This window comes from Dreissena polymorpha, chromosome 2, assembly GCF_020536995.1.
Source record: "Dreissena polymorpha isolate Duluth1 chromosome 2, UMN_Dpol_1.0, whole genome shotgun sequence".
NCBI lineage: Eukaryota > Metazoa > Mollusca > Bivalvia > Myida > Dreissenidae > Dreissena > Dreissena polymorpha.
Window position 1 is genome coordinate 55,914,102 of NC_068356.1, and position 14,865 is coordinate 55,928,966.

At 34.9% G+C, this 14,865-nt stretch overlaps 4 protein-coding genes across 13 annotated transcripts in view; 1 reads left to right on the forward strand and 3 right to left on the reverse strand.

The window, feature by feature from the left end:
- The window catches only part of LOC127867104 (dihydrofolate reductase-like), a 632,040-nt gene that overhangs the window by 447,039 nt on the left and 170,136 nt on the right, over positions 1-14,865 (forward strand). The window lies entirely within an intron of this gene.
- The window catches only part of LOC127867113 (uncharacterized), a 707,753-nt gene that overhangs the window by 353,346 nt on the left and 339,542 nt on the right, over positions 1-14,865 (reverse strand). The gene's annotated exons all lie outside the window — the stretch shown is intronic.
- LOC127867094 (uncharacterized) overlaps positions 1-14,865 on the reverse strand; it is a 514,868-nt gene that overhangs the window by 138,748 nt on the left and 361,255 nt on the right. The gene's annotated exons all lie outside the window — the stretch shown is intronic.
- On the reverse strand, positions 67-5,207 carry LOC127867097 (uncharacterized). The gene is made up of 9 exons (XM_052408086.1): positions 4,900-5,207; positions 4,536-4,696; positions 3,344-3,433; positions 3,098-3,156; positions 2,235-2,472; positions 1,996-2,079; positions 1,203-1,316; positions 778-955; positions 67-461 (listed from the first exon to the last, which is right to left on the reverse strand). Exons 1-9 carry the CDS (start codon positions 5,078-5,080, stop codon positions 361-363), a joined length of 1,206 nt encoding a protein of 401 aa, XP_052264046.1. The 5' UTR covers positions 5,081-5,207; the 3' UTR covers positions 67-360.

A 14,865-nucleotide genomic window follows, 5' to 3' on the forward strand; every position in this document is an offset into this window, starting at 1 on the left:
AAAGCTCACCATGAGCACGTTGTGCTCAGGTGAGCTAAAAAGGATAAATAAAATACAAAGTAGGTAAAGAAATATTGTATATATTTATAATATTTTTTCGTGTATACATGAATGAAAATATAAACAGGATGTGTTTGTGAAACACTGTGTCCCCCATGTATTTGACCTTGAGGGATGACCTTCACCTTTCACCACTCAAAATATGCAGCTCCACGAGATACACATGCATGCCAAATATCAAGTTCCTATCTTCAATATGGCAAAAGTTAAAGTTTGACGCAAACAAACAAACAGACAGGGCAAAAACAATATGTCCCCTGTACAGACTGAGGGACATAAAAAAACACAGAAATATACATATTAATTATCATTTAAATTGTTTCTTGATGGCTTCAACAAGTGTCTTAACACGATGTTGATAGAGTCTTTTGAGCATGCTGGGAAACCCTCCATGATGCATTCTGAAAAACAAGCAAAAAAAAACACACACTTAAAAAGACATTGTTGGGTTAATTGGTGTTTTCTTATTGTCCCAATATTTTTTAAACCTAGCTAAAGGCAAGTGTTTAAGTCCAGTTTTTTAGTCCATAAAATGTTAATTATTTAAGAACATGTTGCTTTACAATGGGATTTTTGAGCGAATACTGCCCTTATTGGTTGCTTATATTAAATATACATATTTTAAATGGCATTTGTTTGGGGAAAAAACATCATTAAAATACATAAAATAATCATAACCTATAAGGTAACAATTTCATTTGCAAATGTGTATGTCACCTTGTAAAAAGGACAGTTTTTGCCTGTCTTCAATTTGTGGTCTTGCATCGCCACTGTTTCCCCTCTGACCACTTAGAGATCTTCCCTGCACCTCCTCCTTGTTGAACAGCATTCGGAACACCTTTGCTGTGGCCTTCTTGTAATTTTTGCACAGCGCAATTTCAGCCACTACTTGACTCTACAACAATAAAAAATGTGAAATGAGACCAGTAAAAACTAAGCACCCATTTTTTTTAAATCTGAACTGAATACAAAAGAAAACAATGTAATTATGAGATCTTTTTTTCCCTTTATTATTTAACTGCCTAGCATGTGTATTTTGTAGAACACCAAACACTAGAAAATATTTAAACTAGATATTTGCCAAATTTTACTTAAAATTTACATATGGAAGTGACTTTCCAAGACTATAAAAACACAAATACCTTGGTGTAACCTCGATATGTTCCAATAGAGGAAGCAGCACTAGCTGATGCTGATGCACTAGACATGGGGGTAGTCTGTAGTACATTGATTGTGCTGTTTGGAGATCCAACAGGCTATAATGCAACAAAATCAAATTAGTTAAGATAAAATAAGATATATAACAAGAAAAGACTGCAAGAGAGATTAACCAACCACATAACAAATATACTGTATACAAGAGCATTGTTAAAACGGAACAACTGATGTACATGTCATTAAATAAGTGATTTGATAAAGGCAGTGGTATTAATCAAAGACCCTTAAGACTGTCTCGAGAAAATAACATGGCCTGTATCAAAACACTTCAAAAAGGGAGCTATTGTTGTGACCCACATGTCACCCTCAGCATGGGTAGATCTTTTTGTTAAGGTCTATTTCTCAGAATTGAGCAAAGATTTTCAGGTTTAATTTGGTATGCATGTCAAATATCAAAAGGGGAACAAATTTCACAAGGGCAGGCAGTGCTTTTTTTATTCTATAGCTGTAGCAGAAAACAGGCTACATCCCCTCATATTTTTTTTATTCATGCCCCTTTCTCCTAAAATGAAACGTACATTTGGACATTTCATTCCCCTTTAAGTAACATTGCGTGCTTATTGTCCCCATTTTTTTCACACGCTATTTCCCAGCCCCCAGCCCCATATATGAAGGCTCGGGTCCCTTCTCCCGAGCCTTAAAAAACCCTGGTATGTTTCATTTAGTTCTTTAAATAAAATTACCAATATACATAAAAGCAACATTGTTTATTGTTACCTTGCTGCTATCCTGTGTACCAGTATGCCTGGGTGTACTGCAAATGTTTGCCTGCTTCAGGTTCGCCAATTCAGTTTTAACAGACTGAAATAATACCAACATAATAATAACATTTACATAATCAATTTGATGTTTATCCCATGTAATTTTCCGTTTTTAACTACATATACTTTAATGAAATTTAAATACATGTAACTATAGCAAACAAAAAACACACAAAAACAAATGGATAAACTTACAGCTAAATCATTCCACATCTGTTTGCACCAATACTCTAGGCTGGTAACCGACGCTCTCAAACTAAACAACTCTTGCTGATGATTACAGCACTGGTATTGGTGTCGTGGGGAAAATCGTCTTGGCGTGACTGGAGGTGATGGTCGTGGAGAGGAAGTGGGCATACTAGTATTTTTTTTTACTGGAGTGTCAGCGAGTACTGCCATGCTTGTACTGAACAAACATCCAGTGTCCTCAAGCCTGAAGTATTTTGCAGAACAATAGACTAATTTCAATTAAAAAGTTCATTTACTTAATTGTTACACAGTAATGGATATTATGACATTTACTGTTAACCAAACAATATTCGAAGAGCATACACATCATTTGGTGAATTAGAACTTTATTTGTGATAATTGATACATGGAAATTGATAAATAAAAAAAATCCATTCAGACATTCTGAGTCTAGGTTTGACGATTATGGTTCTGTTTTGGACTCAGAACCAATTTTTATGTCTAGGTATCCTTTCCCATAATGGTAAAAAGTTAAAGTTATATGTTAAACTGATCCTGTTGACATAAATGATCTGTTCATAATTGTTCATATTTTATTTATAGAATAAATTAAAGCAAAACAAAATATTTGGTTTGTTGATCAATAACTGAATCATAATGATAGTAATGGGAGCAAAACTACCAAAGTGGAGACTACCAGTCACTACCTGGAGTGAAATAACAGGGCCAGGAAACTCCTTGGAAGCAAAATAACCTGATACTGGTTAAAACATATTTTTCTTTTAATTGTAAGCTTTAAATTGTAAATAAAATAATATTTTGTGATAAATCATATATATTTTGCTTTTAAGTGCAATATATTACAATACCTAGGTGGTGATAAATCACATAGCGCTAAGTCTTCCGCCACTTGCTCTAATTTCTTCTGCTGAAAAGTCGCAAAAAAAAAATGGGATAAGAATCAATGTTTACTGGAAGGATTTTATAAAAAAAAAATATTACAAACAAAAATGATTCTTTGTGCAATCAGTTTAATTTGAATCTAAAGTTTAATGCATATATATGCCATGTCCGTTCACGAAAGGGAGAATTTCAGAAATAAAAAAGCTGCTTACCTTTGTGCTGTTCAGTTGATCATCATCATTGACAATTATCTTCCTTTTCACAGCCTTTGGCTTTATAACTTTCGTCTTCGTTTGTGCCACCTACCAATAACAACACACACATAAAAAGGCATAAACAATGATAATAACACAGCTTATGTGCAAGGTTGTCAAGAATTATGGAAGATATACACATGTACCTGTTTCATAATTGGAAGAAATGTTTACAACTTTGCAACTAACGTGGTTTGTAGTCTAAAAGCGGTGATGAGTGCTAAAAATAGCCGAAAGAAAATTCAATTTTAATTCTATTTTAAACAACTTTTTACCAGCAGAAAGTAGCTTATTATATCACTACCAATGTATTGTAAAGAAACTGATTGTTTGTAAACACAATTTACTTGGAAGACACTGTATATTGAGCTCAAAACAAGTTGTACTGTCTATTTGTTTATGGTAATGTCCAATAGAATACATATTGTTTTTTGATAACCTTTATAAAAAAATATTTAAAAATCGGTAATAATTACGGATCGTCAGCTTTTATGAGCCTTTACTTAAGTTAATAAATTACATAAATGATAACAGAGATAACCAGATCAAGGATTAAAGTCGTAATCGTTCTAATACACACTTTTTCACCCATTTTGTCAGGAGTTTTAATTTGTAAATAAATACAAAGTAAATCTGAAAGGTTGAAACGAAACTGTCTGTCCCAAAGTTGCAAAACATCGATTCTCAACCAAAATACAATAAAAATGCAACAATTACTACACGCATACAAATTTCACATGGTGTATATATTACTTTGACAATAATATAAACCAGAACTTCGATATTTGACAACAAATTATATCCGATAATTACCGAATAACAATTTAAACCTTGTGAATTTTTTCTCAACGAAAGAGAGTCGCCATATTGCCTTAGTTATCAACATCAACCTGTTAAACATTCGCCGATTGGTCAATCGTAAAATATCAACCAATTAAACAACGCGTACTGTCATTCATTCGGATCTAAAAAAAGACTGATCACGTGACGTGACAGTTGTTGTTTGCCTGCTTTAAAAAATACATTTATCATGATCGACTGAAATTATTAACTCTATGAACAGTATAGGTCCACTTATACATTAAATGCTTTTTGCGAACATGTTATGTATGAAAATCACTCGCAGCACACGTTTCACTGAGCAACTTACATTTGAATCTGGATCAGCATGCTCAACTGACTCATTGCTCCTGTCGCCACCATCAATTTTTTGTTGTTGTTTAGCCTGAGGAATGCTTAATTCATCAAGAAGTCTTGTGAATATGTTTGTCTCCTTTAGAAGCATCTCAAATTCTTTCTTCTCACTTGCGTCTAAACGAAATAGGTGTGAACTAGAACTCTACATGTATTTTGCGTTTAAAATACCAATTTATATTCAAGCCTTATTTAAAAGCGCATTGCCATAATGCTCTGATGCCATCCTGCTAAGGGTGTGCACAAGTAAAACAATTGAATTTTATCTTAAGTTAAACGGAAAAAAGGCGTTAACAAACTAAACATATTTAAATTCTTACCTCCAATTTTAGCAATCACGGCATCATGTTTCCCAAAGCCTGGACATTTCACTGTCACGTTTTGTCCAACAGCATATGACGAATAATCGCTTCTGGGAAATACAATATTACTCAACTTCAAAACACTTCCACTAATAGGAACATCGTTGATCCAAATAAAAAGTCCAACTTGATCAGCCATTGCAGATTAGATTCCAAACACCCTTATAAAAACACCTGTGTACACTATGCTAAAATTGCGGCGAAGTTATGGAAAACGGGCGGGCTTATCAGTTGGCGAAAGGCTGCTCCTATTCAAACCATGTCACGTGATTTGGCAGCTTTCCAATGCAGCTGACCACTTGTGTTTAACAAGATAGGGACAGGATTGGGATGGGCAGTTAATTTACTAACTGAAGATTGAGTTTGTTTGCACAGTTAATTAGCGGGATATCGGTCTTCCGTCGACAGAACTTAGTAATGTAATTTAATTATTAATATAAAGTACTGACATTAATAATACCATCGCTGACTTTAAGAAGCATGTGTGTATCTACTTAACTGCACCTAGATCGGGATGTAAAATGGCAAGTGGTTCTGGAAACAATGCAGAGCAAACTCACAAGTAAGCAGCAAACGTACTTATAATAAAGTAAAATACAATGTGCTAAGAGGTTGTGATTTTTAACTTATATTAAATTTATTTCTCTGTTAGGTTAAACAAAATGCAGTTAAATAATGACTCGTACATTCGTCTCTTATGTTATGGGGAAAAAGGCGAAATGGAATCGTCATTTTGATGCACAGTTATAAAACCATCACCAATTTGAAACGATGAACGATCGACTGTAAATAGAACAGATATCCTGCGTCATTATCATATTTGTTAATATTTTTAATTAGTTATTTATTATGGCCAATACACGTCATAAATAAACATGATCGTTTTAGTTTCGACGAAGATACAATACACAACTGTCAGCTATCAGAAAAACAATGGGCGTGTCCAATCGAAGAGTGCGCGAAGATTCTAAGCCGAAAGCAAACTCTTGTTACACACCTGGCTTCAATACACAACGTTTCCCTAGGTGAGTGAATGTTAGACACTGGTTTATCCCATTATCAGACATGCATTAACTGTATAACACCCCATGAAATAGATCGACTAGCCTCTATCCCACCTTGTTGAATAAACCTGTCGCGTGCTATTTTTAGATTATTATTGGCTTTTTCCAAAAATTGGAGAATCTGCGTTTGTCAACTGCGGACGAACAAAATCGTCTAAAAATGCGATATTTGAACATTATTTATGTACAAATTTAAGAAATAAAATGATAAATGGAATATTATGTCAGTTTTGAATACAGATAAAGTTGATCATGCTCGGCGCGAACCATGGTTCTATTAAGCATCGAATGATAAACTTGGTCTTTATCCGACACTCACATAATATTCTCTATTTCTACGGTACCGAAAAGACCTTATACAATTAATAACACTCGCTATGAAGACGGCCTTTTGTTCCTGGGAGTTTTTTTTTAAATATTATCTGTGGCTAAATACCCACTCGTTTCAACTTTGTTTACTTGTTTATTTATAATTATATGCAACATACTCATACTAGTGCGATGTGATTGTGAATTTGTGATTTTTAACTCGCATATCATTAGACGGCGCACACCTCTGATACGTGAACGTGTCAAATGAAAACAATAAACAAATTCCGCACACTGTTCATAATCATATCGTGAGCTTTTCACGCACAAACAATAAAAATAAGTACTGTTCAATCCAACTTTGAAACTGTATGGTGTTAATGTAAACTACCTGCGAAATTCTGACATAATGTTCTTATTTTTTAATTAAGAACGATTTTGCCAAAATGAGGCGTCTTCTAAATTTCTCCAAGGCGAAAAATTTCATTTTTATCTAAACTGCTGATTTTCTTGCATTCTGGCATTATAAATTCTCTTAATTCTCGCTGATTAACATGCAGAATGAGATCAAATGGTTGTCGGTTTAGTTTCTTGAAGTATCATTACTTTAACACGGTGTTCTTTTCATTTTTGTTGTTGTTGATTTTGTTTCTTTGCTGATCAACAAGATAATACAATTTTATTTAAAAATTAGCATTGAGTGTTGCATTTAATTACATTTCAGTAAATTTACAGAAACGACAATACAAGCAGTATGAAAAAGATGATGAACTAAGCATGCCCAGAACAACTGCCTGGCGTTTAAAAAAGTAAGCACCAATGTTGTTGCCAATGTAAGCAGGGTTTGCTTGTATTAAATTTATCATTATGCCATTTGATATTGAAATACATTAATGATAATAATTACCAAACACTTAACTCCTTTATAAAATTTTAATTGTGTTGGTTGTATACATTAAAATATGTGGCTTGTTTCGATTCGTGCATGGTTAAGCGATGCTCAATTATGAAAAATACAAATACTGTCAAACTCTACGCAGCTGTTATCCGATTTTGGAAGTCTGGAAGGATTTTTTATTTTTAACTGTTTCTTATCTATTGTAATTTAATGAACAAATATACATGAATGGACGTTTTTTATATGATTTGTACAATAATACTTAAAAATAACAATTAAAATGTTAAATATAATGTTTGAATCAATCATCGGCACACATTGGTGATGATGGTAGGGATTTGATATCCAGCTATGCTCGGAATCAGTCAAATCTCTGCGCGGCGGTTGGAATACTGTATACGGGCGTTGACAGAGCAACAAACGCTGTAGCAAAGGCATTTATATTTGACCGATTATACGATATGGTGATTGCTTATTTTCTGACTGACTACTTTTCAGACCAGCGTAGCATTAGACTTGCGTAATGTGATGCGACTATTTAAATTTGTTGTAACGTTTCAGAAGAAGACATGACGACGAAACCGCTAGTCTGGTGCAAGACGAATCCAGTGACTATGAGACAAATGTAGAATCCAACCCAAACATTGATAGGGAATCAATAAAAGACAACATGTCTGAAGCTGGAAATTCACAAGATTATGATTCAACATCTACTTGCTCAAGTTTCGAATCGGATATGGATATTGAATCAGGCACAGACGATGAAGATGTTTTGCCAAAAAATGCATTTACCACTACAATGTGTGATGCACCGCTTTATGTTGTTCAATGCCCCGACTGCACACAGAGTCAGTACAGTTCTAAAATAACTAAACTAGAACATGAGTTGGTAGTACTAGCATTTGCTAGTCGCCACAATTTATCAGACACAGCTTTACAAGATTTGCTATCTCTTTTGAAGCTCTATGTACCAGATAGTAGTCTTATCAATTGCAACATTTCTTTGCTTAAACAGAGATGTGGCTTTAACAAAGATTTCTTGAAATCATTTACATTCTGTAATGTATGTAAGAATACACTAGTCAAAGGCAGCGAAACATGCACAACACCTGCTTGCCCTGGAAAAACACCTACGGTGAAGAACAACAGCTTTTTCATGACTGGAGACTTAGAACTTCAGTTACAGGACATCCTTACCAAACCGGGAGTGTGGGACTCAATACAAGAAACATACTATCGTGAGGGTACGCCAAATATTACTGATGTGACTGACGGAGATAACTACAAACTGCTAAAACAATCTGGCAATTTTCTTAGTAATAATAATAATATAACCTTTACACTTTTTACTGATGGTGTACCACTCTTTAAAAGTTCTGGGGTGTCAATGTGGCCAGTGTACCTATTAATAAATGAAATACCTAGACACAAACGTTTTAGAAAAAAAAATATGATTCTTTGGGGTGTGTGGCAAGGCATTGGCAAGCCTTCAATGACAATTTATCTGAAAGAATTCGTGAAAGATTTGGAACATTTACAGACAGAAGGATTTACATTTACAATAGATAAGAAAGAAATTAAAAGCAGAGCAAAGCTTATAATTGCAACAATGGATCTTCAGGCCCGATCATCAGTTCTCAAAATGACCCAATTTAACGGGGAGTTTCCGTGTGTGTTTTGTTATGACAAAGGTGTTCAAGTTAAGAGTGGTAAAGGACATTGCAAGATTTTCCCATACACAGAATCAAGGAATCTACGAACAAGTACTGGTATACGTGAAGATAGTAAACAGGCTCAAGAAAGTTGCACGACTGTCAATGGTTTTCAGGGACAAAGTGTGTTGCTGTTTTTGGATGGCTTTGAACTAAATATGAATATCGTTGAACATGCATGGCGTTCTCCTTGGCATAACTAAAAAGCTGCTGACATTTTGGTTTGATAACAAATATTCAGGTCATCTCTTTTATATTGGGCATTCAGTTCAAAAAGTTGACCAACGGCTTATGCAGCTAACACCACCACAAACAGTTCACAGACTTCCAAGAAGAATAAGTTCAACTTTAAAGCACTGGAAAGCTTCTGAACTAAGAGTTTGGCTTCTTTTTTACAGCATACCATGCCTTAAAGGAATTTTACCAGACATTTACCTCAAACATTTAAGTTTGTTAGTGGAAGGCATATATATCCTTCTCACTGAAGGAATGACATCAGCAGACATTGAAAGGGCAGAAATGTTGTTGGGGACATTTGTAAAAACTGCAGACTCTTTATATTTAAACAATATTATGGGTCTAAACATGCACAATCTGTTGCACATTAGTAAATGTGTTGCTAATTGGGGACCAATGTGGGCTTGGTCATGTTTTAGTTTTGAATCGTTCAATGGACAAATAAAAAAAACAATACATGGAACTGGAAATGTTTGCTTTCAGATATTTTGGATACTAATGGCTGAAAAACATATTGAAAATGTTGCACCAGCAATTCATAATCACCAAGTGCAAGAATTCATTAAATTTCAATTTAAAGAGAACGCAAAAGACACATATCAACCATGTATAGTGAAAAGACAATACAAGCTTGAAGGGCATTTATTTGAAAACTTGAAAATACAAATCAATAAAATGGCAATGGGCATTGAATTGACACACTACAAACTTGTGAAGAAAATAGTTGTAAATGGTGTTAAAGTGTCAAGCAAAAGTTGTACCAAAGTAAAGAAGAGAAATTCGCATACTGTCATAGTCAGCGAAACCAGTGTCAACAAACGGTTTCTGGAGGTTGATTTCTTTCTTCAAAACACTGAAACGTCTACTGTTCTAGCAGTAGGGAGACAACTCAAAGTGAAAGAAAAGCTTCTTCAAGACAACGTGCCACATCTGCAGATTGTTGAATACTCTAGGTAAGGAACACTTATTGAAACAAAATATGATAGTGCTTGATTAGTTACTACTTGAGTTAAACAATTTCCCAATTACAAATTGCCAAAATGTTTCATTTCAAGGTACTATAGCAGTTAGAATCCCCAAAAGCGGAAATTTTATGAAAAAAAAAGAAGTATAAAATAATATTCTGTCTATAAATGTCTTCAAAATGATATATAAATCATAACTGGAAAATGTATTTTGTAATTTTGTTTCAGTGCTGAACAAACAGTGAAAAAGGCAATTTACATTCAACAAGTACTGATGAGCTTTGAAGTAGAAGGCAGTAAAATAGTTGCAGAATTTCCAAACTCTGTGGAAGGGGATTAGTTGTATCTGGACTCTGTTGAGAGTTGTAATAATTATAATTCTTATTTAACTGAGCTTTGTGTGGTGAATGTATACCTCTATAGAAAGACATGTTGTGGGAGCTGATTATGTTATACCATTACCTATTTTACTATCTTTTCATTTAATCAATTATGTACCGGTATATAATTTATGTATAATGTATGTTTTACATCTAGAAATACAAAAATGTCCATTTCTATTTGTCAATTTCACATATTCAATGTCATTTTATTAGATGAACATTCAATTTGAATAAAGAACTGTTTTTCACTTTCTGTTCTGAGAGAGCATTTTGTTTGAAAATGTTCTAAGTTTTTTTTCCACCGTTTGCCACTCAGGTTTTCTTGCAAAATTTTCTAAGAGCCATTTTCTCCTATTCAAAATGTACATTTTTCACTTCAAAAATAGACTAAGTCCAATTTTTCACAGTTTGCCATCAAATTTCCACCGTTTTACATCGAATGCCACTGTTGATTTCCATCGATTAGTGGAAAACGATGGCATTTCACCATTTTCCATCGTTTTCCATCGAATTTTCACCGTTTGCCACACTTTTACATGGCAAACGATGGCATTTGGTGGAAATCTGTGGCAAATCTAGAGACGGGGAGCGCATGATACGCCCGTCGTTCGCCAATGAAGTAGTAAGGTAATAAATAACCCTTTGAATCATTTTTTTACTTCAGTTTATTTGTATTTGAATACATGGTTTATTTTATAAGTACATGAGCATGGAAATAACGAAATTTTGACGAACAAAGTCCCATAACTCTGGAACGACAATTCAGAATTCCGTCAAAAACGAAAGGGGATCAGGGTTTATCAATATTAAGATTGTGTTGAAATTTGAAAAAAATCCATCGAAGGATATTTGAGCTACAGTAGGACATTCAATGAAATCACGAAATTTTGACGAACAAAGTCCCATAACTCTGGAACGACAATTCAGAATTCCGTCAAAAACGAAAGGGGATCAGGGTTTATCAATATTAAGATTGTGTTAAAATTTGAAGAAAATCTGTCAAAGGATATTTGACGTAGCGTACGACATTAACAGACGGACGGACGGACGGACAGACGGACGCGGGGTATACCATAATACGTCCCGTCATAGACGGGCGTATAAAAAATCCATCGGGGGATATTTGAGCTACGGTAGGATACATGAACAACAATAACATTTAAGGTCACAGTGACCTTGACCTTAGAATGAATGACCTTGAAATGACCAGTGGTCATCTAAGTGTGCTTGCAAACCTTCATGTCAAGTTTGAAGACTCTATGTCCAAGCATACCAAAGTTATAACAATTTTAACATTTTAACATTTAAGGTCACAGTGACCTTGACCTTCAAATGAATGACATTGAAATGACCAGTGGTCATCTTCTAGTACTGGCCAATCTTTATTTCAAGTTTGAAGACTCTAGGTACAAGCATACCAAAGTTATAACATGAAATAAGAACTTTAACATTTTTACATTCAAGGTCACAGTGACCTTGACCTTCAAATGAATGACCTTGAAATGTCCAGGGGTTACTTACTAGTTCTGGCCAACCTTCATGTCAAGTTTCAAGACTCTAGGTCCAAGCATACCAAAGTTATAACAACTTTAACATTTTTACATTCAAGGTCACAGTGACCTTGACCTTCAAATGAATGACCTTGAAATGTCCAGTGGTTACTTACTAGTTCTGGCCAACCTTCATGTCAAGTTTCAAGACTCTAGGTCCAAGCATACCAAAGTTATAACAACTTTAACATTTTTATATAGCTACAGTAGGACATTCAATGAAATCACGAAATTTTGACGAACAAAGTCCCATAACTCTGGAACGACAATTCAGAATTCCGTCAAAAACGAAAGGGGATCAGGGTTTATCAATATTAAGATTGTGTTGAAATTTGAAAAAAATCCATCGAAGGATATTTGAGCTACAGTAGGACATTCAATGAAATCACGAAATTTTGACGAACAAAGTCCCATAACTCTGGAACGACAATTCAGAATTCCGTCAAAAACGAAAGGGGATCAGGGTTTATCAATATTAAGATTGTGTTAAAATTTGAAGAAAATCTGTCAAAGGATATTTGACGTAGCGTACGACATTAACAGACGGACGGACGGACGGACGGACAGACGGACGGACAGACGGACGGACAGACGGACGGACAGACGGACGCGGGGTATACCATAATACGTCCCGTCATAGACGGGCGTATAATAATTGCTAAAAATGGTTCTTTTTATTCATAGTTTAGGATTAATACAAACAGTACAAATTATTATCAGAAAACACAAGTGGGACAGTCACATTCATTCGTACAAGAAAAGCGTAGCAAGGCAACATTAAGGTTACACAATTATCTACAACATAACATGTCTGCGCATTTTAATACAATTACCTTAAGGATGTTTATTATTGGTTGTTGATATTAATTTTGTATGAGAGAGAAGTTTTGCCTCACTGCTGCAGATGTATGATTTTGTTGTTAAAAACAATAAATACAGTAGAAATGTAATGAGGTAGTTTTTGGATAATTAACATGTATTAACTTACAAAAATGAGGTCTATGCCCTGCAATGGTGTAGCCTTCTAGCTCTTGAGCAATATATCATAGGGAACATATAACGCTGCCATTTGAAAAACTAGGATATCAACAAGAACAGCAAATGAATGCAACATCAATTGCATACATTACTGTAAAAACTAATTTCTTCGTCAAGGGATGGATCGCCATGATTAAGTTGTATTATGCAGCGAACACAATGACATTGTTGTTTTATGCAGTGAACACATTGGTCTCATTTACATGTATTTGTATTATGCGGCGAACATGTTTACCTTATTTAGTTGTATTATGCAGCGAACACAAGACCTGATTGTTGTTTTATGCAGCGCCCCCACATCAATTTACGTTGATCATTTCTAAGGGGTTAAACAATGTATGATCATCATCATGCTTCTAAGAGTATAACAGTCCTGCAAATCCCTCTTAGAGTAATATTTACCTCTACCTTTAATCTTGATTAACATTACAGACATCAGGGTGTTATATTTTACTACACAATTGTACCACTCTTACCACTCAGGCTTTTTTATTTAAATGAAGAACAAGACCACAAAAGCCAATAAGAAACATACAAATATTGCTATATTTATGAATATAATCAGTCAATATGTTAGGGTCGAATGGTATAGCAGGAGGGTATACAAAATAAAACAAGGGACAAAATTGTCACAAAACCAGGTTTTCATTGTGAAAAAAAAATCTGATAAAGGGACAAAACTCAAACTGAACTTTTGAAATGACCAAAAAAAATTAACCCCCTTTGTAAGTTTTTTTTTTTTTTTAAATCTATTTTTAGTCGTGGCGACCTTGACATTGGAGATATTGACGTGATTCTTTCGTGGGACACACCGTCCCATGATGGTGAACAAATGTGCCAAATGATTTTAAAATCTCACAATGAATGACATAGTTATGGCAAGGACAAGCTCATTTATGGCCATTTTTGACCTTTGAACTCAAAGTGTGACCTTGACCTTGGAGATATCAACGTAATTATTTCGCGCGACACACCGTCCAATGATGGTGAACAAATGTGCCAAATGATTTTAAAATCTGACGATGAACGACATAGTTATGGCTCGGACAAGCCCATTAATGGCCATTTTTGACCTTTGAACTCAAAGTGTGACCTTGACCTTGGAGATATCGACGTAATTATTTCGCGCGACACACCGTCCAATGATGGTGAACAAATGTGCCAAATGATTTTAAAATCTGACAATGAACGACATAGTTATGGCCCGGACAAGCTTATTCCGCCAGCCCGCCAGCCAGCCAGCCAGCCCGCCAGCCCGCCCGCATTCGCCAATCTAATAACCAGTTTTTTCCTTCGGAAAACCTGGTTAATAAAATTCTGCGACAAAATATGCTTTAACCCATTTCATTCGGCATTCGAATCGATTTGTACGTACCCATTTCATTCGGGATACGAATTGACCAGTATGTATTACTGACAGTAGGGGAACCCTGTGTAAACGTTGGAAAAACATCGTAAAACGTCATCAAAACATGTGGAAAAATACCCAGAAACGACTTCCTTTGAGCATGCGCAGATGAATCAAAACACTGCGCCAATTTTGAATAACAAGGAAGTGAATTTTGCAGAGTATTTCTGAAGCGATTTTGACAGGTTTTTTTTCATTTTCGTCATGGCGGATAGCACGGACATTGAGAGCGATGGAAGCAATATTGAGGTGGAATTAAATAATGATTTGGACACGAATACGAGTGATTTGAATGAGCCTGGCTATAAATGTGAACAAAGGAATGATGGCGAATGGTTTCGTGTTTTTTTTTAATCCGTT